A 26,729-nucleotide genomic window follows, 5' to 3' on the forward strand; every position below is an offset into this window, starting at 1 on the left:
GCCCAGGATAGGGCAGCATGGAGAGCTGCATCAAACCAGTCTCAGGACTGAAGACTACAACAACAACAACAACAACAACATAAGTCTCAAGGGAACATTATCCTTGTGGATCTTGCACAGCAGCAGTGAAGACAGTCACTTGCTCCTGACAATGACGGTGGAGCCTATCATTGAAAGCTTGAGATTTTATCCCGAATTGACGCGGCAGGAAAACCGAGAATGTTTTACATATAAGTGCCATCATGAAAGACTTTGTTCTCATATATCTTTCCTCTATGGGGAGAACATCGCACGCCAGGTTTGTCAACTGGAGAAGCTGTACATCAAATATACACAGTAGTGGGGTAATTATGCATTTCTGCAACGCTGTCATGATAAGGAGATTGTGCCTGAGGTTGCTGTGGATAAACATCTTATCAAGTCGGTTGGAGTGAAGAATATATTACAGAAGACAAGCTGCATGAGCGTCAAAGAAAGGTTACGACACACAAGGTATGAACTAGATTTTAATGCACTAAGTTTATATAGTTGACATCTTTTTGTTATCTACAGTTCTCTCACCGTTTGACTGGGAGTGGGTCGATATGACGACAGATGCTCATCAAAGAGCTCATCTTAACAATATATCGGCTAAACAAGCAAAGAAATTTGAGCATCTTGCAGCTATGCAAAGATCAGAGGGAGTCATCATATGAAACAGTGTGCACTGTTGTCAACCTGTCGGAGAAGAATGTGGACATGGGAGCCATCTCGGCCCTTAATAAAGGTTTGAATTTTGCTCCTACACTAAGTACTATACCCTTCATAGATCTTATCAGTCGAGTAGAACAGGCACTGCGGCATCTTGCACAGGATGACACCAAAGAAGTGAGACTTATTACCAGTCGCATATTTCCTCAGCTAAGCCTTCCAGATCCAATATCAGCAGAGAGGAGAGGGAGGGAGTCCGTTTACTTTGGAGAGATGAAGATCTTGTCGTATTATCAGCTGGCAAAGGAAATGCCACCGTGGTTCCCAATACTACTGAATATCACCGTTGGAGGACAGTACGTACAAATGTCTTAAATGGGACCCAACTTTGACGTACAGGAGAAAAACCATGGAGCTATTGAAGAATTCCAGTCTGACAGATGACGTTACGAAAAATCTCGAAGTCGGAGCTCCTAGAATTCCCAGGTTGTACGGACTACCGAAGATCCACAAGGATAATGTTCCCTTGAGCCCTATTGTCACTGCAATTGGTTGAGCCCTATTGTCACTGCAATTGGTACTCCTACCTACAAGCTGGCCAAATACCTAACAAAGTCGATGACTCCTGTAATTGGCCGGTGTGAACATCACATCAAAAATTCCCAGATGTTCGTTGAGAAAATCGTGATGATGACCACCTACTTCTTGTATGGTAATAAATTTTATGAAATGACAAGACGGTATGGCAGTGGGCTCTCCATTGTCTCCACCATTGACTAACTATTTTATGGAGAATTTTGAGGAGCGTGCATTAAATTCGGCTCCCCTCCGTCCATCATTTTTTTATCGTTATGGTGACGATACATTTGTGGTCTGGCCACACAGCACCAGAAGCTCTGAAACAATTCATGGAACACATGAAAAGCATCCCCCCCCATGAACCATGGACCTTGCCGTTGGTGGGGAGGCTTGCGTGCCTCAGCGATACAGATAGCCGTACCGTAGGTGCAACCACAACGGAGGGCTATCTGTTGAGAGGCCAGACAAACGTGTGGTTCCTGAAGAGGGGCAGCAGCCTTTTCAGTAGTTGCAAGGGCAACAGTCTGGATGATTGACTGATCTGGCCTTGTAACAATAACCAAAACGGCCTTGCTGTGCTGGTACTGCGAACGGCTGAAAGCAAGGGGAAACTACAGCCGTAATTTTTCCCGAGGGCATGCAGCTTTACTGTATGATTACATGATGATGGCGTCCTCTTGGGTAAAATATTCCGGAGGTAAAATAGTCCCCCATTCGGATCTCCGGGCGGGCACTACTCAAGAGGATGTCGTTATCAGGAAAAAGAAAACTGGCGTTCTACGGATCGGAGCGTGGAATGTCAGATCCCTTAATCGGGCAGGTAGGTTAGAAAATTTAAAAAGGGAACTGGATAGGTTGAAGTTAGATATAGTGGGAATTAGTGAAGTTCGGTGGCAGGAGGAACAAGACTTCTGGTCAGGTGACTACAGGGTTATAAACACAAAATCAAATAAGGGTAATGCAGGAGTAGGTTTAATAATGAATAGGAAAATAGGAATGCGGGTAAGCTACTACAAACAGCATAGTGAACGCATTATTGTGGCCAAGATAGATACGAAGCCCACGCCTACTACAGTAGTACAAGTTTATATGCCAACTAGCTCTGCAGATGACGAAGAAATTGAAGAAATGTATGATGAAATAAAAGAAATTATTCAGATTGTGAAGGGAGATGAAAATTTAATAGTCATGGGTGACTGGAATTCGAGTGTAGGAAATGGGAGAGAAGGAAACATAGTAGGTGAATATGGATTGGGGAACAGAAAGGAAAGAGGAAGCCGCCTGGTCGAATTTTGCACAGAGCACAACATAATCATAACTAACACTTGGTTTAAGAATCATGAAAGAAGGTTGTATACATGGAAGAACCCTGGAGATACTAAAAGGTATCAGATAGATTATATAATGGTAAGACAGAGATTTAGGAACCAGGTTTTAAATTGTAAGACATTTCCAGGGGCAGATGTGGACTCTGACCACAATCTATTGGTTATGACCTGTAGATTAAAACTGAAGAAACTGCAAAAAGGTGGGAATTTAAGGAGATGGGACCTGGATAAACTAAAAGAACCAGAGGTTGTACAGAGATTCAGGGAGAGCATAAGGGAGCAATTGACAGGGATGGGGGAAATAAATACAGTAGAAGAAGAATGGGTAGCTTTGAGGGATGAAGTAGTGAAGGCAGCAGAGGATCAAGTAGGTAAAAAGACGAGGGCTAGTAGAAATCCTTGGGTAACAGAAGAAATATTGAATTTACTTGATGAAAGGAGAAAATATAAAAATGCAGTAAGTGAAACAGGCAAAAAGGAATACAAACGTCTCAAAAATGAGATCGACAGGAAGTGCAAAATGGCTAAGCAGGGATGGCTAGAGGACAAATGTAAGGATGTAGAGGCCTATCTCACTAGGGGTAAGATAGATACCGCCTATAGGAAAATTAAAGAGACCTTTGGAGATAAGAGAACGACTTGTATGAATATCAAGAGCTCAGATGGAAACCCAGTTCTAAGCAAAGAAGGGAAAGCAGAAAGGTGGAAGGAGTATATAGAGGGTCTATACAAGGGCGATGTACTTGAGGACAATATTATGGAAATGGAAGAGGATGTAGATGAAGATGAAATGGGAGATATGATACTGCGTGAAGAGTTTGACAGAGCACTGAAAGACCTGAGTCGAAACAAGGCCCCCGGAGTAGACAATATTCCATTGGAACTACTGACGGCCGTGGGAGAGCCAGTCCTGACAAAACTCTACCATCTGGTGAGCAAGATGTATGAAACAGGCGAAATACCCTCAGACTTCAAGAAGAATATAATAATTCCAATCCCAAAGAAAGCAGGTGTTGACAGATGTGAAAATTACCGAACTATCAGCTTAATAAGTCACAGCTGCAAAATACTAACACGAATTCTTTACAGACGAATGGAAAAACTAGTAGAAGCCAACCTCGGGGAAGATCAGTTTGGATTCCGTAGAAACACTGGAACACGTGAGGCAATACTGACCTTACGACTTATCTTAGAAGAAAGATTAAGGAAAGGCAAACCTACGTTTCTAGCATTTGTAGACTTAGAGAAAGCTTTTGACAATGTTGACTGGAATACTCTCTTTAAAATTCTAAAGGTGGCAGGGGTAAAATACAGGGAGCGAAAGGCTATTTACAATTTGTACAGAAACCAGATGGCAGTTATAAGAGTCGAGGGACATGAAAGGGAAGCAGTGGTTGGGAAGGGAGTAAGACAGGGTTGTAGCCTCTCCCCGATGTTGTTCAATCTGTATATTGAGCAAGCAGTAAAGGAAACAAAAGAAAAATTCGGAGTAGGTATTAAAATTCATGGAGAAGAAATAAAAACTTTGAGGTTCGCCGATGACATTGTAATTCTGTCAGAGACAGCAAAGGACTTGGAAGAGCAGTTGAATGGAATGGACAGTGTCTTGAAAGGAGGATATAAGATGAACATCAACAAAAGCAAAACAAGGATAATGGAATGTAGTCTAATTAAGTCGGGTGATGCTGAGGGAATTAGATTAGGAAATGAGGCACTTAAAGTAGTAAAGGAGTTTTGCTATTTGGGGAGCAAAATAACTGATGATGGTCGAAGTAGAGAGGATATAAAATGTAGGCTGGCAATGGCAAGGAAAGCGTTTCTGAAGAAGAGAAATTTGTTAACATCCAGTATTGATTTAAGTGTCAGGAAGTCATTTCTGAAAGTATTCGTATGGAGTGTAGCCATGTATGGAAGTGAAACATGGACGATAAATAGTTTGGACAAGAAGAGAATAGAAGCTTTCGAAATGTGGTGCTACAGAAGAATGCTGAAGATTAGATGGGTAGATCACATAACTAATGAGGAAGTATTGAATAGGATTGGGGAGAAGAGAAGTTTGTGGCACAACTTGACCAGAAGAAGGGATCGGTTGGTAGGACATGTTCTGAGGCATCAAGGGATCACCAATTTAGTATTGGAGGGCAGCGTGGAGGGTAAAAATCGTAGAGGGAGACCAAGAGATGAATACACTAAGCAGATTCAGAAGGATGTAGGTTGCAGTAGGTACTGGGAGATGAAAAAGCTTGCACAGGATAGAGTAGCATGGAGAGCTGCATCAAACCAGTCTCAGGACTGAAGACCACAACAACAACAATGAAAAGCATACATCAGAACTCTGCTTCACTGTCGAGTTGGAGAAGGAAGGAAGGTTGCCATCCTTGGATGTTTTAGTACAACGGCAGGTGGATGGGCTTCTCCGCCACTCTGTGTACCGTAAGCCGACACATACCGATTTATACCTTAATGCACAGAATTTCCATCACTCTGTTCAGAAGAGAGCAGTTTTGAACACTTTGGTATACAGAGCAAAAATGGTTTCTGTCAAAGACCACTTGAAGTCTGAAATTAACCATCTGAAGTACATGTTCCGAAAGAATGGCTATGGTGCACATGATAAAGGCAGCGTTCTGAAGAGATGGAAATGTGAAAACGCTGCACATTCACATGATGAAGCACTGATTGTGGTTCTTCCTTTTTGTGGCACTATATCCAACAAAATAGGAAGATTCCTGGGTAGACGGGGTATAAGACCAATTTTTCGTCGGCCTAAGAAAATTAAGGAGATGATGCGCGCTATTAAGGACAGTCTCAGCCTCAGGGTCCCTGTAATTTATAATAGCCCCTGTGAGTGTGGAAGCAATTGCAGAGGTCAGACCATTCATACCATTTCCGATTGCTGTGGAGAACACCATTGGCATATTAAAAATAGAGAACTGGAGAAATCGGCAATTGCAGAGCATAGTCCCACGAACAAACATAAAATACTGTTCGATGAAACAAAAATTTTGTCTCGTGCCTCCACATACTGGGATTCTGTTATGAAGGAGGCTGTTGAAATAAGAATGAGCGAGAAGAACTTTAATGGTTATAGTGGATACTATCCGGGCAGTGCATGGAAACTAGCGCTCGATGCAGAGAAGCAGCAGAGACATTGTTCAAAAAGATTTCAGGCTTGCAGCCAGTTGTCGTAAACTTCATTGCGTGATATTTCTGCTGGACAGCTGCCAGCCATCTTCAGGTGAGCCGAACGAGGACTGACAAAGACATTCTCCGCTCCATCTTATATAGTGCGCTGATAGTACTGCAGCGCATGCGTTGCAATTGCGGAGACAAAACTTTGATTTTGGCCACTGCAACAACTTTTTGGGACTCCATTATCAAAGAATCAGTTGAAATATGCATTGCGGGAAATCTAATGAACCGTGACAGTGGTTACCAATTGAATAACATATGGAATCCCGTCATCTCCGAAATTTGCTCGAAACGAAGATGCCAGAAGACTTCGATAGCTGCGGCCAGTGACAATACCGACGGCAGCTGAGTACTGCAGTTCCACCAGCGAGGGCGCTGCCTTTGGGCGGTGTGGCCCTTCTGTCTCCGCAATTGCAACACATGCACGGCAGTACTATCAGCGCACTATAAAAGCTGGAGCGGAGAACGTCTTCGTCAGTCCTCATTCGGCTCACCTAAAGTTGGCTGGCAGTTGTCCAGCCGAAATATTGTGCAATGAAGTTTCCAACCACCAGCTGAAAGTGTGAAATCTTTTTGAACAATTGATTCGCCAGGAAAATTTCAAATTTTACAGCAAAAACATTCCTTCCAAGGTTTACGTTCCAAGTGGTGGCACCACCAGCACACACATTGACACCGTGTGCGACAGCAGTACGTAATCGCATACCAATCACAAGACGTCCACAGGCTATGTAAGGCCAACACAGCAGCAGTGAAGACAGTCAGTTGCTCCTGATAATGACGATGGAGGCTATCGTCGAAAGCTTGAGATTTTATCCCGAATTGACGCAGCACGAAAACCGAGAATGTTTTACATAGAAAAGTCTTATTTGTTCGTGTTATTATTAGTTTCGAAAGAAGAAATGCTATAGGTGTGATACACATTCTGAACCATGAAATATTTCAACACTGTCCCAACTAGTAGCTCTTTTTCTTTGTAGGTTATTTGTGCGGGTAACAACAGCAGCATGGTACTCGTTTTCTGGAAGCGAATATCTTTTTAAATAAATTTGTTAGGGATTAACATGTTGAATGCCTTAGGCTTAGTGATGGATGTTTCATGGCCATTCCAGGCACACAGTGTCAGATGTATGGCTGCTGTGGCCGCTGGCACCCAACGTGTTAAACCTTTTAAATGTGTCACCATAAGAACATAATTACTTACCTCTGGTCTATCTTCTTTTACACTATTTGTAAAAGTATTTAGGCACCTAAATGTTTTTAGCTGTGGAGCTTGTTTAGGAGACAAATTGCTCTGATAAAACGAATGCGTGCCACGGAGCATAGATGCTGTAGTATTTGTTTTACATATGACCTTTGTCAAATAATTAAAAATGAAACATTAAGTAGTTGTCCATTTTATACGTTCAGTGTGTTTTTAGAGACTTAATTTGATTTTTTTCGATAATGCTGTAGTCATATTTTAGCACAAAAGACAATTTGACACTGAAGGATTTGTTGCGAAGACCGATAGCAATTGTATCAACACAGAGAAAAGGCTAAAAATCGTAGATTGTTCCTTTTATTTACAAATTGACTGCTTCAAGGCTTCTGGAATTGGCTTCATCATCACTTTTAATGCAATTTTATATGTAACAAATTTTCAGCATATGTGAATCAGGAGACTGCAATATATTCAGCTGGTTTGTAGTGTTGTACAGGAACCACATGATGATACTTTCAGCAGCATGCTTTGTATTATGAGTAAAGACAAACTGTAGACCTAGCAGAGTGGGAACTTGATCACATGGCATGGTAGTCACATTTTAGTTCATGGTAGTGCATTTTGTTACCTCCTAATGCATGAAAGGGAAGTAAGCAAAGAAAATGTCTTCATGGGCAAGCTGTGACAGCTTTAAATTAACATTATTCAATTTATTAATGTTGTGTAGGAGAAAGGAGTTACAGTCCTGATTGGAAAGTTGGTGAAACATGCAAGCAAAATGTTAAAGTTGAACATGTCTACGATGTGCAATGATGGGAGGGAAGATAGGATGCTAAGTGGAACTGGATTCAAGAACTCACCCCTGGAAAAGGAGAAATCAAGTGTGCAAAATCACTGTCCCAGCGAGAGTACAGATAAATTACTATTATTATGCAACTAGCTCTTAGCTGTGGCTGCACTTGCATATTAGTAGTTTCGTTGTTATGAGTTTCGGTGAATAAGCAAGCTGCTGTACACAAAGTACCATCAGCTGCCCTCATGTGTCTACCTGTTCGGGTAAGCACAACTCGTGATGTGTGCCCACTCTCCCCTCCCATGCTGTCCCAACACATGATGCATCAGCATGTGCAGCGTCACTGCTGAGCAGTGCATACTGAGGGGCATGGGCAGGAAGGCGTGCCCTATGCATTATGCTATTGAAGCAGCTATGCATTATAGAACGTGTACATTATGCATCAAGTAGTGTGGAAGTCAGGATTAAACACATTGAAGAATGTGTAAGCATTGTATTCATTACTTTGAATCGTAGCACATATCAACCAATACAAGCATTTTCACAAATGATAAAAATTAAAAGGCAAAGAGTAAATATTTTCCATAATTCACATAATATTCTCGAAACCAGTAGTAAGTATATTGCACTACACACTTTCTAAAGCAGTCTTTGTTCTTCCTCAGGGTTTAATCTATCTCTATAACGAATGGAGTTGCTGTCACATCTATAATATTAGTATGGATAAAACTCAGTTACGATATCTTTTTTTTCTGTGATCTGACTTTGATGATATATACAGTGCCCTAAGATATGCTCAAGTTACCTGCCAAAACCCCATGAAAATTCATCCAGTAGTTTTAGAGAAGCACATCCAAACAGACGTGACAGTTTTATAGATTATTAGTACAGTACAAAGACGTACCAACTATGCTTAAACTTCACAGCTATTTGACTGTAAGGAAACTCTGGAGAGAGAAAAATTAAATCCATGGGATTTACATTTAAAAATAGACCAAATAAACGAGTTGTCACATGTAATCGAGGTAAGCACTGGGATGAAAGTGGCTAGTGTTTTAAACAGACGAAATGTGTATTCGTGCATATTATACTGTGAACAAATGTTGCAGTGTGATAGCGTGCAAAGAATATATCAACAAGCCACAGTTTGGTGTGTGATGAAGGATATGTTGTGTTCATCTGCTTCTGGCCAAAAGTGTGGAGCTGTGTGGACTATTCACCGTGTTCGAGATAGCTCTAACGTTAGAGATTCAGCAAGTCAGTACACAGCTTAACCAGCTAGCTACTCTCCTAGGGACTAGTAGTTACACTAACAGCATGTTGATTTGCATACCTGGTTAACAAAGATCAGCACGTTTAATCTTTTCTCGGGAATTTGGATATTTTTCTTGAGCAAGGAAAAAATTGCCATCCTTGGGCTACACTAGGGAAGAGCGGTGTAATCTGTCAAGATATATGCAATTGTGACAGTTAATAAAGTGAGACTGCAATGTGTAGTTTGTGAGTTTGTCCCACACACTTTCAACAGCAATAGCAATAGTGGTCAAATGGGGAATAATGCGTTCCATCATTTATGTTTTGATATACTATATCCTATGATAAAACATTAAGGGTAATGTGACTAGTGTCTAAACAGTGTACAAGAGTACTGTAGCTGCTGATTGTTGTGACCTGCATTCGTCACCAGAAAAATCTCAAATGAAGTTCATTGAAAAATATTTGGTGCATACTGAACAATGAATGACCGAAATAGATGAAAAGATTATGTTTGAGGTTTGTTAAAGTTATTTTAAACAAAGCTTATCACAATCTGAAATGAAAATAATCTATTTAGGGAAGTTAATGTGAAAGACCACATGGAGTAATACAGACTGAAAATTGATAATAGCAAGTCATGTTTTTTAAAGGTATTTATTCAGAATGGACCAGCAGGACTGAAAGGTCTCATTCAGAAAACAATAATATAAAAGAGTACATCCTTAAGTTTCTAACTGGAATCTTTACATACAAAAGCCATTATTTGAGAAGAAATTGTTATTAATTTACCTGATGATGGCTGCATTGTACGAAAAGTAATCTAAAGAATTTTGCAAGGTTATAGGCTCTTTTGTGATGAATTTCACAAAATGAAACTGACTACAAAGAAATCTAAGGTTGATATATGTACCAATTGTGACATGATAATTTAATTTGGAATCTAAGATGACTTAGAAATGAAAACTGATTTACAGCAGTAAAAATGGTCTTATAATGTTATTGTCTATGACAGACATTTGTAGTCTCTAATAACAACTGGCATCAACAGGAAATGTGATATATTATTTGTTTCAGTGCAATCAACGGTGCTGAAACTTGTGTTTCTGCAATTTGCATGTTGGCCCCCACAGGCTTGTGATATGTTGTGTGGCACTTTTACCCGATAATGGGTGTACGATTCTGCAATGTTATGAAAACGATCTGTCATTATTGTGGAACTGGTTCAAAAAATATCCCTACGGTTTGCATTGCTCTTAAAGATTCACCTACAGCAAAGTAGAGACCAATGATCAACCTTTCAATTGCAGAAAAAGATAACTACAGAATACCGTTCTACAGCACAACACTAAGAACTGTTTGAGGCTGTGAATATTTGGAAACTGGGAATGTTGGCAGTACTGCACATGATCTCGCAAGAAAAGACGTCAGATTTACTGTTTCTCATGTAATTCATCTCACCTATTTTACTTGGATCTAAAGACATCATCTGATAAAGGAGAAAACCTGTACTTACAAAAGTGAATGTGACTATGGGCAAAAAGGAGATTATTATTGAGAAACAAACTTAAGTGCTCTTGTAAAACATAAATTTGAATTTTGTTTCTAGACTTATATCAAGTTACTTGGCGTACAGCTTCTAATGGTTGACATTCTTTTTATTGTAGGAAAATAGTAAGCAGTGTAAAATTAATCATGTGTAATTTATGAATCTGGAGTTTTTCCAATGGTTTTTGATGATCAAAATGTTCTAATGTAATACCAAAGTTGGCGCCAGGCCCTGATACAGTCTCAGTTAGAATGAATTTTTTTCCTTGTAGCTTTTATTTATTGAGAAATTCTACAGCAGATAGTCTCGTGTGACAGGAGAGAGCACAGGACACTTGTTTACAAACAGGTAATACAAAACAGGTAAAAGATGAGATGCACAGAATTATTGAACAGTATTTGTGGCACACATGTGTTGCAGGATTGTGAAGCATATTCTAAGCTCAAACAGTGAGATTCCTGGAGGAAATCGAGCTGCTCTGAGAATCAGCATCAGCATGGATTATTGGTTGGTTGTTGGAGTTAAAGGGATCAAACTGTGAGGTTATGAGTCTTCATCCTATATGTATTGATGCAGGAATAATTCTCAGGAGGAGGATACAAAATGCAACTCCTGGGAAGCTTTGTCAGCAAAATTCAATAAGACAGAAATAAAATCATGGAGAAGGAAGAAGGGGTAAGGTGGGCGAGCTGCTCTGCCCAGAAAGAAGTTGGAAGTCCCCGGAGCATATGGATTCAGGAATACTTGTGTAACACACAGCTTGCCGCATTTGTACACACATTTTTCAGTCGGTGGGTGCTTATGAACAGGAAGATCCTCTCTTCTTAGGTTCGCAAAGGGCATTTGACACTTACCACATGATCTGCTACTAACCAAAATACAATCATATGTATTTTTGTTCGCATGTATGCGATTGGCTTTATGAATAATTTGACTAATAGAAGCAAGTATGTTATACTGGGCAGGGAATGTTCAGCAGAAACAAAAGTGGTATCAGGTGTGCCTCAAAGAAGCATATAAGGCCACTAGTGTTATCAGTACACACATCCTGTTAAGATGGTATCAGCAGCACTGTAAGATCGTTTACTGATTTTTTTTTGTCTACAGGTCAGTATCCTCACTGAATGACTTCAGGGAATCCGGAGAGACTTAACAAAATATCCACTTTATGTAATTGAAGGCAACCCCCTCTATATGTGGATTAAGTTCAAAGTAATGCCTGTAACAGAGAGAGAGAGAACCTCATAATATATAGTATCAGACTGCAAGATCGGTGGTTGACATTGTGACCATGTCACACTATACTATTATTTTGGAGTAATACTGAGAAGCAGTATGAGTGTGGTGCTCTCAGGTCAGAATAGCCCATTGCATTAGTTTAAAAGAAATTTCCAAGAAACTTAAAACTGAATATCTGGAGGGAAGATAACAGTTCTCATAAAACCTTGTTAGGTAAATTCAGAGAAACAAGACTGCATAGCGGTAATAAAACACCCTGAGGAAGGCCATTTGCAACAGTGGCAGAAGCATCTGAGAATTTTATATATTGTGTTTACATACTCTGAAAAATTATATTGACAGTGACAACGGCCGCGAATGGAATAGGACAAAAATAGGCAATACTGTTACAAAGTACAATAGACCTGTATTACACAGCAAAACTCCTTTGCTTACCATGTCATACTGTTCAACCATTCCATATCACATAGGCTTCTGTCAGAGAGAAAATTAAGTACAAGATTGGAATAGGATCTCTAAACAGTCACTTATGTTTGGAGACTATCTTTAACCCTTAAATCTGTGAAATCTGCAGTGCAAATTACATTTGTTGGAGCAGTTGATGCTGAAAAATTGACAATTGTCTAAATATCCATTTAAAAAAAAATCAAACCTCTTGGTTTTATTGAAGTGCCTGCTTAGTGTTAGGAAACAGATTCCAAAAATTAATACTTCACAATGTAGTGTGTGATTATATATATATATATATATATATATATATAGAGAGAGAGAGAGAGAGAGAGAGAGAGAGGTACCTGCAGAAATGAAGTGGTGAGGGTAAGTTGTGAATTGATCCTAGATAGCTGTTGACAAGAGCATTACTCTCTTAAAGGCACAGTTTCATGCTCAAGTCCTGGTTCAGCATACAGTTTTAATAAGTCAGGAAGCTTGAAATTAATACTCCACTTATCACAATGAAGAAAATGAGCCCATTTATGGTGATTTTGGGTTTTTTGAGATGGTCTGCACATTTGCAATTAACGCTGTGTACAGTGGTGCCTAGTAACCAGGAAATCCCAGTCTGCCACATATTTTCACTGCATTAACTCCCGATGCAGCTGATATCAGTTTCTTCCCTTTCCTTTCCATTCTCCCCTCCCCCCCCCCCCCCCCCTTCAATGTACAATATAAACACCTACTTAATAATTATCAGAAAGCTCTCTTCACTGAAACTGGCGCACTTGTAGTGATTTATATGCAAATATTCCAGAAAATGATCTCTGGTCTACAAAAATTAATAGACTTATTGTTTCCATACTTACATTATAAAAAATCTAGTTTCACAGCAGATTGTAACGAGGAAGTTTGAGTTAAACTTTTTGATTCTATGTTTGAAAACATTGTACTTTGTACTTTAAACTCTTCAAAACAGATTAAAATAAAGAATACTTTTTAGTTATTTTCAGATCAGCAACGAATGGAAAAATGGATTAAGAAGTTGTTCCACCTTCGCCAAAAAGCTGTAAATGGTGAACCTATTATTTAGTTACTGTTCATTACTGTTATATGATTTTTATTTTCTGAAATTGGAAACTACAGTTTTATATTGTAAAGTAACATGGATGTTATTCTAAAAGTATATAAACAACAAGAGTTCAACATGTAAACTATTATCTGCAAATAAAATACATTTAAACTCTTTAGTATATAAATTCATATCTAAAGGAACTAAAATGTTTTCTACTGAATGTCTAATCCCAAAACTCATAACACACTTCCACAGGGATATCTGATAAAGCTTATAACAAGAATGTACTTGCCCGCAAATCTATACTGAATGGAACGATTTTTTTGTCACAGTAGAGTGTAAGCTCTTTCCTCATAATGACAAAAAAAAAGTAAAAGTATTGAAATTTGTATCTAACAAACTGTCACCACTTCCTCTGAGGGGTAAAGGCTCCATTATCAATTTGGACTGAAAGGTATATTCTGATATGTAAGGAATAACTGAGATTCTATTCTTAAGTAGAATTCTGAGCTTTCTCCATCTGCACCCACAGTCTTATTACCAAAACACCTAAAACTTAACATATATTTCAGCATACTGCTCAGTCTTCCAAACCACCAGACTTATGAAACAATAAAGTTACTAACAGCAGCAAACTCTGCCTAAAACAGGTCTTATATATGCTGGTAACAAATAATACAATAAATATGTCACTGTTCTCCACACATTATTAAGCACCTTGCAGATTTTGAGCTTCATACTCTAAAATCTCAGGCATATTAATGAGATCAACTTCTAATATCTTCTTCCCTGCAAATTCTGCAAACTTGGCATTGTTTTCAAGCACACTTCTTTTGAAAACTGAAATACAGAAAAGTTGGATTAGTATTTTCAAAAATTGTGTCATCAATCATTACAATAATTTTGATATATGCCTCTTACCTGGTGAAGTAACTTTCTCCAGCAAATATGTTGGTACATTTTTACATTCTCTTGCTATGTAAATGCCAACAGAGCTGTAATCTTTAATAGGCGGTACAACAACTCTCATAGTTTCTCTTACCACATTTGTATCAACTTCATAATAACCTAAACACAAAACAAGTTTAAATTATTTTAAATTTGAAAAATTAATGGAAGGTTACTGCAGTATACAACTGAAAAAATGATGTTGACACTATGGTGCCCATAAATTAACCATAAAAGATACTACAGTATTACAGAGACTACGAAGTGTAGTTACATCATTTTCTTCTCGATTCTTGAAAATAGGTCACAATATCATATTAATACCTCTGTATAACCAGAGTATTGTGTGCTAACCTACCATCAACAGATTCCTTGGGACAAATAAGGAAAAACATAAATAGTGCAGGGCTTAAAAACATTTCTGTAGTACAATGTACACAAATTTCAAGTGCGGAACTGGAGGTTGGCAAGCAGTAACTCATAGGCGAATGTTTCATAGTGCAACAGAGGAAAGAATTGGAGGCTGGAAGAAGGAGCAGAACTTCTTGGTGGTGCTAGAAAATAATGAGGACGCAAGTATTTAGTCTTCACTGTATACTAAGGTTTAGGATAACAGTAGAAAAATACAACAAGCCTGAAGGTCCAGATCAGTTCCATTGCTGCCAGAGGTTCAAACACACAAGCAAAAACTGCTAACTTCAGCCAAAGTGCGTGAAATGCACACGCCTGCACCTGACGAGTCTTTGCAGCCATGGGAGAACACAAAACCCAGTGTGCCCTTAGCCCATTGTGAATTTTATCAAAGATTAATTCAAAACCACAGCCAAAGCAAACTTGCCCCAGCTGCCACTGAAAACTGAACTTGGCAGCAAGATAAGTTTAGGTACCAGCACGGCAATTCCTGGTACTGATGCCAGGACAGACCGCACGGGCTGCCCCTCCATTTCCAATGCCGAAGTAACCCTTCCCCGTCCCCCTCAGCAGTGCCAGAAGCAAGTGCGTCCCCACCACCCACCAGTGGGCCCAGAGATGAGAACGCCACCACTGCCACATCCACCAGCAGCCAAGTCGACTGCTTGTAGCAATGAAGCTGTGTTCCCACCACCAGATCCTCCGGCTGCTCCTGGCACAGAAGATATCAGAACTGCTCCACAACCCGCACCAGAGCCACCTCAGGCGACGCCAAACACTAGTGGTGACCTCTTTAGTTTGCTGGAAGATTTCAGAGAAATAAAAGCACTGTTTGTGGGACTGAACATGAGCACCCTGGTGCAAAAAGATAAAGAAACACTGGCAAAGGTCCGAGCAAAATCAGATATATTTTCCAAGTTAATGATAATAGTAGAAGCCGCTATGACAGTATTTGCCAATGGACCTCAATAGAAGAACATCCTTTCGAATTTTTAATTAGAATGCCCGTGGCATTACAGATAAAACCCTGCAGCTGCAGTCCTTTCTTGACCGGCACACCACAGATGTTGCCTGCATCATGAAGATGCATCTAATGCCGACCAACTCATTTAAGGTGCACAATTACTTGGTCCACAGGGTCAATTGACAAAACCGCCCAGGCGGAGGACTCGTGCTCATTGTGAGGCAGATGATTTGCCACAAAAAAAAAAAAAAAAAAAAAAAAAAAAAAAAAAAAAAAAAAAAAAAAAAAAAAAAAAACCACACACATACCAAACTTGATCACGGTCGAGGCGGCCGGGGCAGAATTAAAATTAGGCAACCAAGTGTTTAAAATAATTTTGGCCTATGAAACCCATGACCAACGATAAACGTCAAGACACCTTCAGGCCCTGTTGAACAATGACGAGGGAGTCATAGTAGTGAGAGACATGAATTCCAAGCATGGGTACTGGGGCTGCATCACCGAAAATGGCAGTGGGATGAGATTGAGACGATTTATCAAGAGCGATCCCTCTCTGGGAATAATTGCTCCCATGCCTGCCATGGAGGGCTGCAGCAACAGTTCACTAAAAGCTGGCCTCAGAACAAAGACTAAATCTGGAGGATGGCAAAAACAGACAGTTACTAACTGGGAACAATATAACGCCCTGGTAGAACACATCTGAATGACACCTCACACTTGAGGAATGAAGCAGAGGTGGATATGATGATAGAGTATTTTATAAATGTACTCCAGACCTGTGCTCAGGAGATTAGCACCAGGCAAACCACCAAACCTGGTGCTAGGGACCTGCCCTGATATCTGGGACCTGATAGCCAAGAAGTGGTGTGTGATGAGGGATTGGCAAACTTTTTGCAATCCCGCCAATCGTCACCTGCTTAGAAGACCAGAAGCCCAAGTAAAGAAAATGTTACAGGAGCACAGAGGGCCTCAGATGGATAGAATGGCTCAGAGGTAGAACAGGACACAAGAGAAGTGTGGAAGATCGTGAAAGCTCTGAACACTACACCCAGGGTACACAGGCCACTGTGAGGAGAAAACGGATTAGTTTATGACAACAAGGAGATGGCAGAAGTATTGACAACATCACTGGAGTTCCAATTCTGAACTGAAGTCATCGACGATGACATGACTGATAGGCAAGCAGAAATAATCGGATGAGTGACAGCAAGAAAGGACAGAAACAGAATATACACCAGTTCCTGATCACCTTTTATGTGCCTATATCAGACAACTATGGAACAACCAATCCCTCAGCCCTGACAAGGTCTGTATCCCTTACCCAAAACACCTTCCTCCTCACCTCACCGCCATATATAACCAGTGATTTTTCCCTAACCTACTTCCCAACCACATGGAAAACTGCTCAGGTGGTAACCCTACCAAAGCCCAATAAAAAACCAATCCTACCTGAGAGCTACAGACCGTTTCACTCCTGTGCTATGTACTGGTGTGCCCTATCCAGAGAGTCCTTACCAAATTCCTGAGAGACAACATAATCACCCCTAAGCAGTTTGGCTTCCATCCCGAACACAGCACTGTCCATCAATCCCTACATCTGGAAGAACACATATGCAAGATGATAGATATAAAACATAGCATAGAAGCTGTATTTCTCGACATCAAGAAAGCATTCAATAAAGCCTGTCATTATGGCTTTATATACAAGTTACTACCGTTAGACATTCTAGAACACACAATATGCAGAACTGACTCGTTCCTGGGACGGAGGCAATACTCTGTTACGTCCAGCAATGATGTTAGTATGCTCAGGGATGCTATGGCCGGGGTTCCACAAGTGTCAGTTCTGGGTCCCGCACTATACTTGTTATACAGAGTGTCCAATTTATCTTGACCCCCCTAAATAACTGTTTGTCCAGATGCAAATTATAAAATGTTTCAAGCCGTTTCTTTAGCTGTTAGGGGGACATTAATCAGCATGATTGCCTTCGTTGTAGCTTTTGTTTTTTTTACAAAGATATGAAGAGTGGTATGACTTTTTTTAAATTCCACCCTGTATTTTTTATTCGGTAATTCATTTCCTCTCCTAAAGAACTATTCAAAAATGTATCACAGTGTACCATTCACTGAAACACAACTTTATTAATTACATTATGCAACATTTGACGTTGACACTCCCAGTGCTTAGTGCAGATACACGGGCTAATGGAACACATCCACATGCTGACGTTGACAGAGGACAAATGTAAACATAAGTAGAATGCATACCTGTCACAAACGAAGAGAAGGTAGAAATGCGATGTATCTATGGGGAATGTAAGTTAGCAGAACAGTAATTGCAATACTGCTTTCTTATGTATGGGTACATTTAGTACAGTAGTTTAGTCCTTTTAAATACTGTTGTTTGGAATAGGCATACAGTAAAGGCTGTCCTTCCCACAAACTGCATCAACACAATGTTTCTTTTATTGTTATTGTTGTTGAAAGTAGGCAAAATTCTAAGCAGGCAGCGGAACTGTACAGAGAGCGATATCCTGACAAGAACCCACCTTCCCGACGGATTTTTTATTGTCTTGTTCTGACGCTTCAGGAAACAGCAAGTTTCCACGACAACGCAATCATCATAGCACTCACACAGATGAAGCTGCCAAAGTTACTGTTCTCGCTTCTGTTGCTATGAATCTATATGTGAGCACACAACAGCTTGAGCACGAGATTGGCAATCCTAAAACCAGTGTTCTTACATGTCACTGTTTCCATCCTTACCATGTACGCCTACATGGTAATGATTTCCAGAATCGTGTACAGTTCTGTCAGTGGGCACAGCAGCAAATCCTCGGCAACCCAAACCTTCTCCCATGTTCTATTTACCAATGAATGTTCCTTCTCAAACACAGGACAGGTAAATACACGGAACGTGTATTATTGGTCCAGCCAACCCATGATGTCTTAGACAGGTGGAACATTAGCGTCAATGGAGAGTTAACGTCTGGTGTGGGATGCTTGGTACAATTATTGGCCCTTACTTCATCAATGGTAGTTTAAACAGCACAGCGAATGCCAACTTCCTCAGACGAATTCTTCCTCCTCTTCTGGATGAAGTGCTGCTAAGGACGAGAATGCTTATGTGGATCAACACAATAGATGTCCAGCACATAATGCCTTGAGTGCACGTCGTGTTCTGAACTGAAGGTATCCTTGTAAAAAACATGCCCCCCTGATGGCTAAAGAACATTTGCTTGAAACATTTTGTAATTTGCATCTGGACAAACAGTTATTTAGGGTGGTCAAGATAAATGGAGCGCCCTGTATATAAATGACATACCAAACTGGCAGGCAATGAACTGGCGCTTTATGCTGATGATACAGCTGTATATAAAAGAAGTAGCAACCTCAACTTTACAGTGAGGAAATTAAAGGATCATCTGAATGAAATAGTAAGCTCGTACACCACATGGAAGATTAAAATACATCCAGCACCAACAGTAGCGATAAAGTTCACCAGAAAGTTATTTCCCCCCCAAGCAGGCAGATTTTGGTTGTAGGCAGAGAAATCGACTGGAGCCACTCAGAAACCTACCTAGGACTGAGATCGATAAAAAGTTGACATTTGGGAAACACATAAATAGGGCTTAGAACAAAGGCAGTATAGAATTTATTCGCCTTTACCTGCTTCTCAAGGGTGGAGGGCTGACTTTAGAAACAAAGCTGCGACTTCACAGAGCTGTTATCCTCCCTATTATATTATATGGATCAGAAGTCTGGTCAATGGCGGCAGACACTCATCTGCACAAACTTCAAACTCTGCAAAACTGTGTCCTCTGTACTGTAGCGGATGCCAATAGATAGAAGCCCAACACACATATCAAAGAATTATTAGGCGAACCACCCATACTCACATTAAAAGAAAGTCAGTAGCTTTATATGAAAAGACTTCAACTTTGCCCCACCAACTAATTCAACAACTAGGCACACAATAACTCAACGCTTCAAATAATAGACCAATATCCACATTAACCAGACAATTTAGGGACTAACAGATACAGACATACAGTCATGCATTCAAACTATCATTTCCACGAATAAAAAAACTTATTTTCAAACACTTGTTTAGTCACGCTAACGAGTCAGACGGGCAAAGTCCTGTGGTGCTTCAAATGGAAATACATATATATAATAATGGTTGGGAAGGTGGGGGCAACAAGGAAGGAGCCAGGATGGGGAGGAAGGGCCACAGTGAAGGAAATGCAGCGTGGGAAGGAAGAATGGACTGAAATATCTCAACGGCCCCGTATGTGCCACACACAAACTCATGAAAGAACAGCCCCTTGGGAACTCCATACAGCCTAGCCACGTGTGGGTTTGCCATGTGTAATGAAAATGGACCCTCTCGAAATATACTAAGAGGCTCACTGAGGTCTTCACAGACTGTAATTACTCTCCCAACCTTGAACAAAAGCCGATCTCCCGTGCCTTATCTTTCCAGCCACCCCCACCTCCCGAAGTCCCCCTGTCCGAACACAGAGGAGCATTCCCATAATGACTCGTACCACCCAGGCCTGGAGCAACTGAATTATATTTTCCGCCCTTACCCCACTGTGCTTCCCATCCCTCCCACAGTGGTATTCCAACGCCCATTGAACCCACACACTATCCTCGTCCTTCTCTACACAACCCCTGCTTCTTACCCCTTGCCTCATGGCTCACATACCTCTAGTACACCCAGATGCAAGACCTGTCCCATACATCGTCCCACCACCACCCAGTCCACTCCGGTCACAATCATCACCTGTCCAATCATGGCAGGGCTACATGTGGAACCAGTCATGTGATCAGCAAGTTATGCTGCAACCATTATGCTGCATTCTACATGGACATTACAACCAACAAGCTGTCTGTCCGCATAATGGCCACCGACAAACTATGGCCAAGAAACAGCTGGGCCACCCCATTGCGGAGCACGCCACCTGATTCCTCACTAACACTAGCTTTACAGAATTGCACAGGTGGGCATTCACTCTACAACATATCCTACGTTCCCATAACCCTCCTGGCCCCAAACCTTTGTTAGTCATTGTCCTTACCCATTTAGCCCCTTGCCTGTTCCCATTGCAGCACTACATAATCCTTCATTCCATCAATGCATCCTCAGTCTTCTTACTTCTCTCCTTTCTGCAACCCCCCCCCCCCCCCCCCTCACCATCCGTCTAAATTCCCAACTGCACTTTGCTGCCCTACCCTCTCTCCACCTCGCCCCTGTATGCTCCAACAAGCAGCACTTTCTGTCCCCCTGCTATCCCAACCCCTGCCCGGCGCAGCTGCCTCCTTACCCCTACCACCTGGTGTCTGTAATGCGCTGCCGCTCGCGGTCTGGCCTCAGCTGTCAGAGACAGAGAGTGTGTGTGTGTGTGTGTGTGTGTGTGTGTGTGTGGGGGGGGGGGGGGGGGGGGGGTCTTATTTCGAAGGAGGCCTTGTTGGCCGAAAGCTCACTTTCCCCGACACTTTTTGTTGTGCCTATCTGTGACTCGGAATCTCTAATACATGGTGAGTAGCAACTATCCTTTTCATAATATTGTTACATCATACCCTGGATTTCCCATTGCCAGCATTGGTTAATTAGCTGCTATTTTGAACAATATATGTCAGCCAACTAGACACGCAGAAACAAAACTTTAGGTACAAAAAAACTGTGCTGGAGACTTTGTTGCTTGTACAAACACTTGTTCACAACTAGGTTCTATAACAATACCTGCAGATGGACACACTTCTAAGCAACTACTGCACTGACTTGTCGGTTGCAGAAATGCTTATAAGCAGTAGGAGCACTGAGGTAATGGTTCATGTGGACACTTTTAAATGTCCGCTGCAGTGATCGTGTTAATAGAAGTAAAATATAAAATTCTCACTGAAATATTTTTGCAGGGTGAGCAGCAACTTTCTTTCTCATAATATTATAACATGGCGTAATGTACTTAATAGCTCTGAAAAGATTTGTCCGAAAGCCATCAACATTCTCTGTCTTGTTTATGTGTGTATCAACGACATAGTGTCCTAACAATTGAGTGAGTAGTTGCAATTACTCTTACGATTATTTATTTGCAGATGGGGTGGACTCCACTGGTGGTGGTATACTTATTGATGCAAATAACTTATTATATCTAGCGATATGAAATTATTTGGTGACAATAAATGTCACATGTCTGTTAAATTCCTCGCCCCACTGTCACTTGCCTTAGGCAGAGTAGTGTATAGTGGCAGGGTGTGCAGGGAAAGCTTGGATACAGTTACACATAAATATCCTCATCTTGCCTTGGTAATAGATGTCATCCAGTTCGGCACCAGAAAACACAAATTACTATAGCCTGTGGCAATAACAAGCATTCTGGTAAAATTCTTACCTGAAAAATATCCCGAGCAACTAGAAAACTAACTTGTGAGAATAATGTCCTTGAACTCCTGCTAACAGACCAGAACATGTTGATAGAGTTAAATCTGAGGAGAACATCTGCGACTATACATTTATTATAGTATCAGTGAGTAGGTAACACTAAAAGGAATGTTATGAAAGGTAGGAAAATATTTCTGTAAATCGGATATAAGAAGCAATGGATTGGTGATCACTGACAGCCAACATCATTCCTCTGCTGGGCTAAATTGGAGAAAATCAAAGGAAATGTATAAGATTATTGAACAATATCTTTTAGAAATTGCCATGTTAGGTAATGACTACAGATCAAAGACGGCACCGTAATTTTCAACATTAAAATCTTTTGTTGATAATAGCTGAAAGAAGTCAACTGTAAGGAGAGTAATGCAAGTAATGTAGCATGTATTCTAAGTAATATATTACTTAGGGAACCATTAAAAAATACTAATAAATGTTGATCTTCAAGTCAATCAAGAGGCAAGTGTCACCTATCCAGTCATTCACTGAACATACTGGCACAATGACAGATGATGGCAAGGCTGAAACACTGAATTCTGTAAAACAAACTTGTTTCAATGCAGAAATCTGAACTTCATGTCCTCCTTTCAAACATCACATTGATACTGAAATGACAAATAAATGGGTCCAGAATTTAAAATAAACAAATTGCTCAATAGAGGAAACGCCACTGCCTCTATTGGGTTACTTATTCAATCCCATAGAGGTTATGTCAAAGAATTTGCTCCTCATGAAGCAATACTTTATTATATGTCACTGGAGCAATGATAAGTTCTAAGCAATTGGAAAAATGGCATATGTCAATCTATTTTTCAGTAATCGATATCTAACAGATGCAAGTTGCTGTAGGCTTGTATTACTGACATCAATGCGTTATTTAACAATGCATACTTTACACTCACATATGATATTGTTTTTGGGGTGACCACAGAATTTCTTTGTAGGAATCTGCATGTATTCTGCAAGCAGCACTGTGTGAAATTCCACTCGCTCTCACTGAAATCCATCATCTTGTAAAATACTTTAAATGCTAAATACTGAAGTAACCAACACTTTGGCCAAATTGAAATGGCCTTCCTCAGAAGGTAGACTAATTTCATGGAAGAGTGGCTGGCTATGCACTTATAGTCACTTTCTCTATTTGTGCACAATATCCGCAAGATAGTAAAAAGCAATTCCAGGTTAATGCTGTGTTCTCTGACTTTGGTTGCCCAATGAACAAAATACGAGTTAGTAGAAGAATCAGCTCAGCTTTCTAACTACTTTTAAGATTTCATGGCTAACAGAACTCATTGTATCACTCATGTTGAGGAGTGAGTAAGTAGTTTCAAGAGTGCCCCAAGAACATATTAAAAGACTATTACCGATCATGATTTTTCTAAATGACCTGGTGCACAAGGCTGTTCATGGTGCATGCTGTTGTTCATGGGGAATCTAAATATCTGAAAATTTTGGTAAAATTTAGAAGTACCAGATAGGACTGGCAACTGTCGTTAAGATTGGCAGTTGACCCACAACACAGACAAATGTAATGTATAGTGTGAGATTCTGAAGAGCTATTCATCTCAAATATTTCTAGAACAATTTAAATTTTATGTTATAATATGTAAAATAAGGGAAAGGCAACCACTCACCTGCAGGAGATTCATATTCACACTAGCTTTTGAGCTCTTACTCTTTCTCCACCGAAAGGGCATGCACGCACGCGCGCACGCACGCACACACACACAGAGAGAGAGAGAGAGAGAGAGAGAGAGAGAGAGAGAGAGAATGCATGTACTTTTGCTAGAGAAAGAGTGAGGGTTAGAATTCTAGTGTGAGTTTTCTGTTGTGTGATTCTATGCACCACCCGTCATTCTACTATAGGTGAGTGGTTACCTTTCCTCTATTTTATGTATTATTCCATCCAGGAATTTCCATTGTTATAAATTTTATATTATCAATCAACCACAATATTACAGCACTTCGTAATGAGGGCACTTCTGTCAGCTTATTGTGAGATTTTATTATGACATTTTACAAGGAAATGCTAGACTAGTTGATAGTATATCCATGCCTGTCTTCAAATCATCCACAATGGGATGCATAAAAATGCCATAGAAGTATTACCACCAAATGTTATTCACAGGCATCCTTAGACAGCCCATATTAAAACAATACACTTCTATACGTAGTTAGACACTTGTATGTTAAAACAGTCTCTTATGTCAATGCATTGGACTTTTTAGGTTAATATGAATGTGTCTATTCTTTGAAGAAGTTACTGCATATAGAAAGCAATGAAATATATGGACTGCCTTATCTTCTAGAGGTAAAAAGTTGGCACATTTCATTATGAAAGGTCTTAATGACAACATGAAAATTACCTGAACATATCACAATAATTGTTAAACAGCTCTAAGGAGAAGAACAAGCAATTGCATAGTTAAGAAAATAATATCAACAGTTAATGACAAACTAAACCCAGGCACTGTCATGTGGTGTCCGTGAATAGAAATAACTGCATTTTTGCTTGGTCTCACTTATCATAGCTTCTGTGAAGTCATACGTCAGGGCTCAGAATAAAATATTGAGCTCCCTGGGTGACACCATATAACTCACTTTAAAAAACCTATCTGGGAATATCACTCAGTATTTAATGAAAGCAGTTTGAGAAGAATTTAACCGGAAGGAGCAAATGAGATCTCTGTCATAACACAAACATTATACAATTTATTTCCAATAACTGTTTTATAACCCTTAAAGATACAGGTACATCCTCAATTGCCTGTGTACAAGAAATTCTAATAGAATCCTCTGAACTGGAATTAAGAGATGCGTTCTATATTCTGCAATGAATGAAGTTGGTAAACTATTTGTTTCCAGCAGTCGTCAAGTATTTGATTTTCAGCAAAGAAAAAAATTATAACACTATAAAATTATAGAGAGACAAAATGGCTAGCTAGTACTTACATTCAGTAGTTGCTGTACTGCCAATAGATACATTCAGAAGCGAGGAAACTTATCCTAGCTTTTGAATTATTAGTTTCTTTCTTTAGTGATGGAAAGGAGGACAGGTTGAGGAATGTTAGTAGGGAGCAGCAGGACACTCAAATCCCATGCTGAGAGTGTCCCACCTATTGTGGGTTGACACAAGGTGGTCCCTCTCATCTTGGGGTAAAGTGATCCGCCACTACTTACCAATTTTCCCCAACTTATCCCTGTTTCCTTCCAGAGAAACAAACTAGCAGTTATGAAAGCTTGGATACTTTTTTCTGCCTTAGTTTGTACATCAGCTGCCCAGCCTTGTAATTTTACAGTTATATGCATATGTTGTGTGGTCTTGGCTTCAGTGGGTGTTGTGCCTTGCCTTGCCCCCCCCCCCCCCCCTCCTCCTCCTCCTCTACCTCTCTGCATCCCCCCCCTCCCCCCCCCCCAGTTGTTTTGCGCAATTTCTGTTCAATATGGCATACATGAAGGATCGACAAGTCCTCAAGTTGAATTGTGCAAGAACAGAGTAATATGTGGAAAGTCAGCTTAACTTTCATATGAATATTCTGAAGATTACCAATTCCTAATTATAGAGCAGTATCTAAACCTCAAGAGACCAGATACAAATTAGACAAACAAAAGGTCTGGAGAACCACATTTCAACAGAAAATAAACTACACGAGTTAAGAGTGACCTTTGAGAGATCAGTTTAGCACTTGAGACAAATGTGTCAGTAGCATATGATCACTGAGCTGTGCACAAATTCCAGCTGAAACCTTATAAACATCAGTAATAAGGTGCACAAATTCAGATTGTTTGGTTGGTTTGGGGTATAAAGAGAGCAAACTACAGGGTCATCAATCCCTTTTTCCTGATGTAAGCAAGACTCGAGGTACAAAAACACCCTACACCACAAGGAAAAGTAGAAGGTATTAAAGCCATAGAGCATATGGTCTGGACTGGCTGATCACAATAATAAAAAAGAGGATGAGCCATCCACTCTGCAACACATTCAAATGTCCACCCCAAATGACAAGGCAAGATGAACACATGTAAGGGAAAGACTATCACCAAGACAAACAAATGAAAAGAAAGTGCGACAGAGTTAAAATGGAGGGAGGGTGGTGACCTCAGAGAGAAAGATAAATGCCCAACCTTAGATGGTACGATAACCCCCCCCACGAATAAAATGTAAAACTAAATCTGCTGTTGAGGCATTTTCGCCCAACACCAAAGGTAAGTGTTGGGAAGGTTAAAAGTCCACTGCAGAGTGGCTAAAACCGGGCAGTCCAGGAGGATGTGGACAACAGTCATATGTGAGCCACAGTGACACTGAGGTGGGTCCTCGCGATGGAGGAGGTAGCCATGTGTTAGCCACGTACGGACAATGCGGAGCTGGCAGAGAACCACAGAGTCCCTGTGAGAGGCCTGCATGGAGATCTTTCACACATTTGTAGTCTCCTTAAGGGCATGCAGTTTGTTGTGCATATTGAGATTATGCCATTCCGTATCCCAAAGCTGAAAAACTTTGCGGTGTAATAATGATCGCAGCTCAGTTACAGGGCTGCCAATCTCCAGAAGCGGTTTCCGTGTAGCCTGTTCGTCCAGCCTGTCAGCAAGTTTGTTGCCTGGGATTCCAACATGTCCTGGGGTCCA

General features: G+C 40.4%; 2 protein-coding genes across 6 annotated transcripts in view; one reads left to right on the plus strand and one right to left on the minus strand.

Moving 5' to 3' along the window:
- Positions 1 to 13,519, plus strand: part of LOC126481619 (serine/arginine-rich splicing factor 4-like) — a 56,380-nt gene extending 42,861 nt beyond the window's left edge. For 4 of the 5 annotated variants that reach the window (XM_050105503.1, XM_050105506.1, XM_050105505.1 and 1 more), the window contains exon 6: positions 13,264 to 13,519. In XM_050105503.1, coding sequence (XP_049961460.1) covers positions 13,264 to 13,353 — 90 coding nt within the window. In that variant the 3' untranslated portion in view covers positions 13,354 to 13,519. Of the gene's footprint in view, positions 1 to 11,696; positions 12,472 to 13,263 lie in introns of those variants that run through there. The other variant, XM_050105507.1, reaches the window with a different exon arrangement.
- LOC126481618 (integral membrane protein 2C) overlaps positions 13,364 to 26,729 on the minus strand; it is a 33,867-nt gene continuing 20,501 nt past the window's right edge. Inside the window, exons 6-7 of the mRNA XM_050105502.1 lie at positions 14,257 to 14,403; positions 13,364 to 14,175 (exon numbers count right to left, since the gene is read on the minus strand). Coding sequence (XP_049961459.1) covers positions 14,045 to 14,175; positions 14,257 to 14,403 — 278 coding nt within the window. The 3' untranslated portion in view covers positions 13,364 to 14,044. The remainder of the gene's footprint in view (positions 14,176 to 14,256; positions 14,404 to 26,729) is intronic.

The sequence above is a fragment of the Schistocerca serialis genome, chromosome 5 (assembly GCF_023864345.2).
Source record: "Schistocerca serialis cubense isolate TAMUIC-IGC-003099 chromosome 5, iqSchSeri2.2, whole genome shotgun sequence".
NCBI classification, from domain to species: domain Eukaryota; kingdom Metazoa; phylum Arthropoda; class Insecta; order Orthoptera; family Acrididae; genus Schistocerca; species Schistocerca serialis.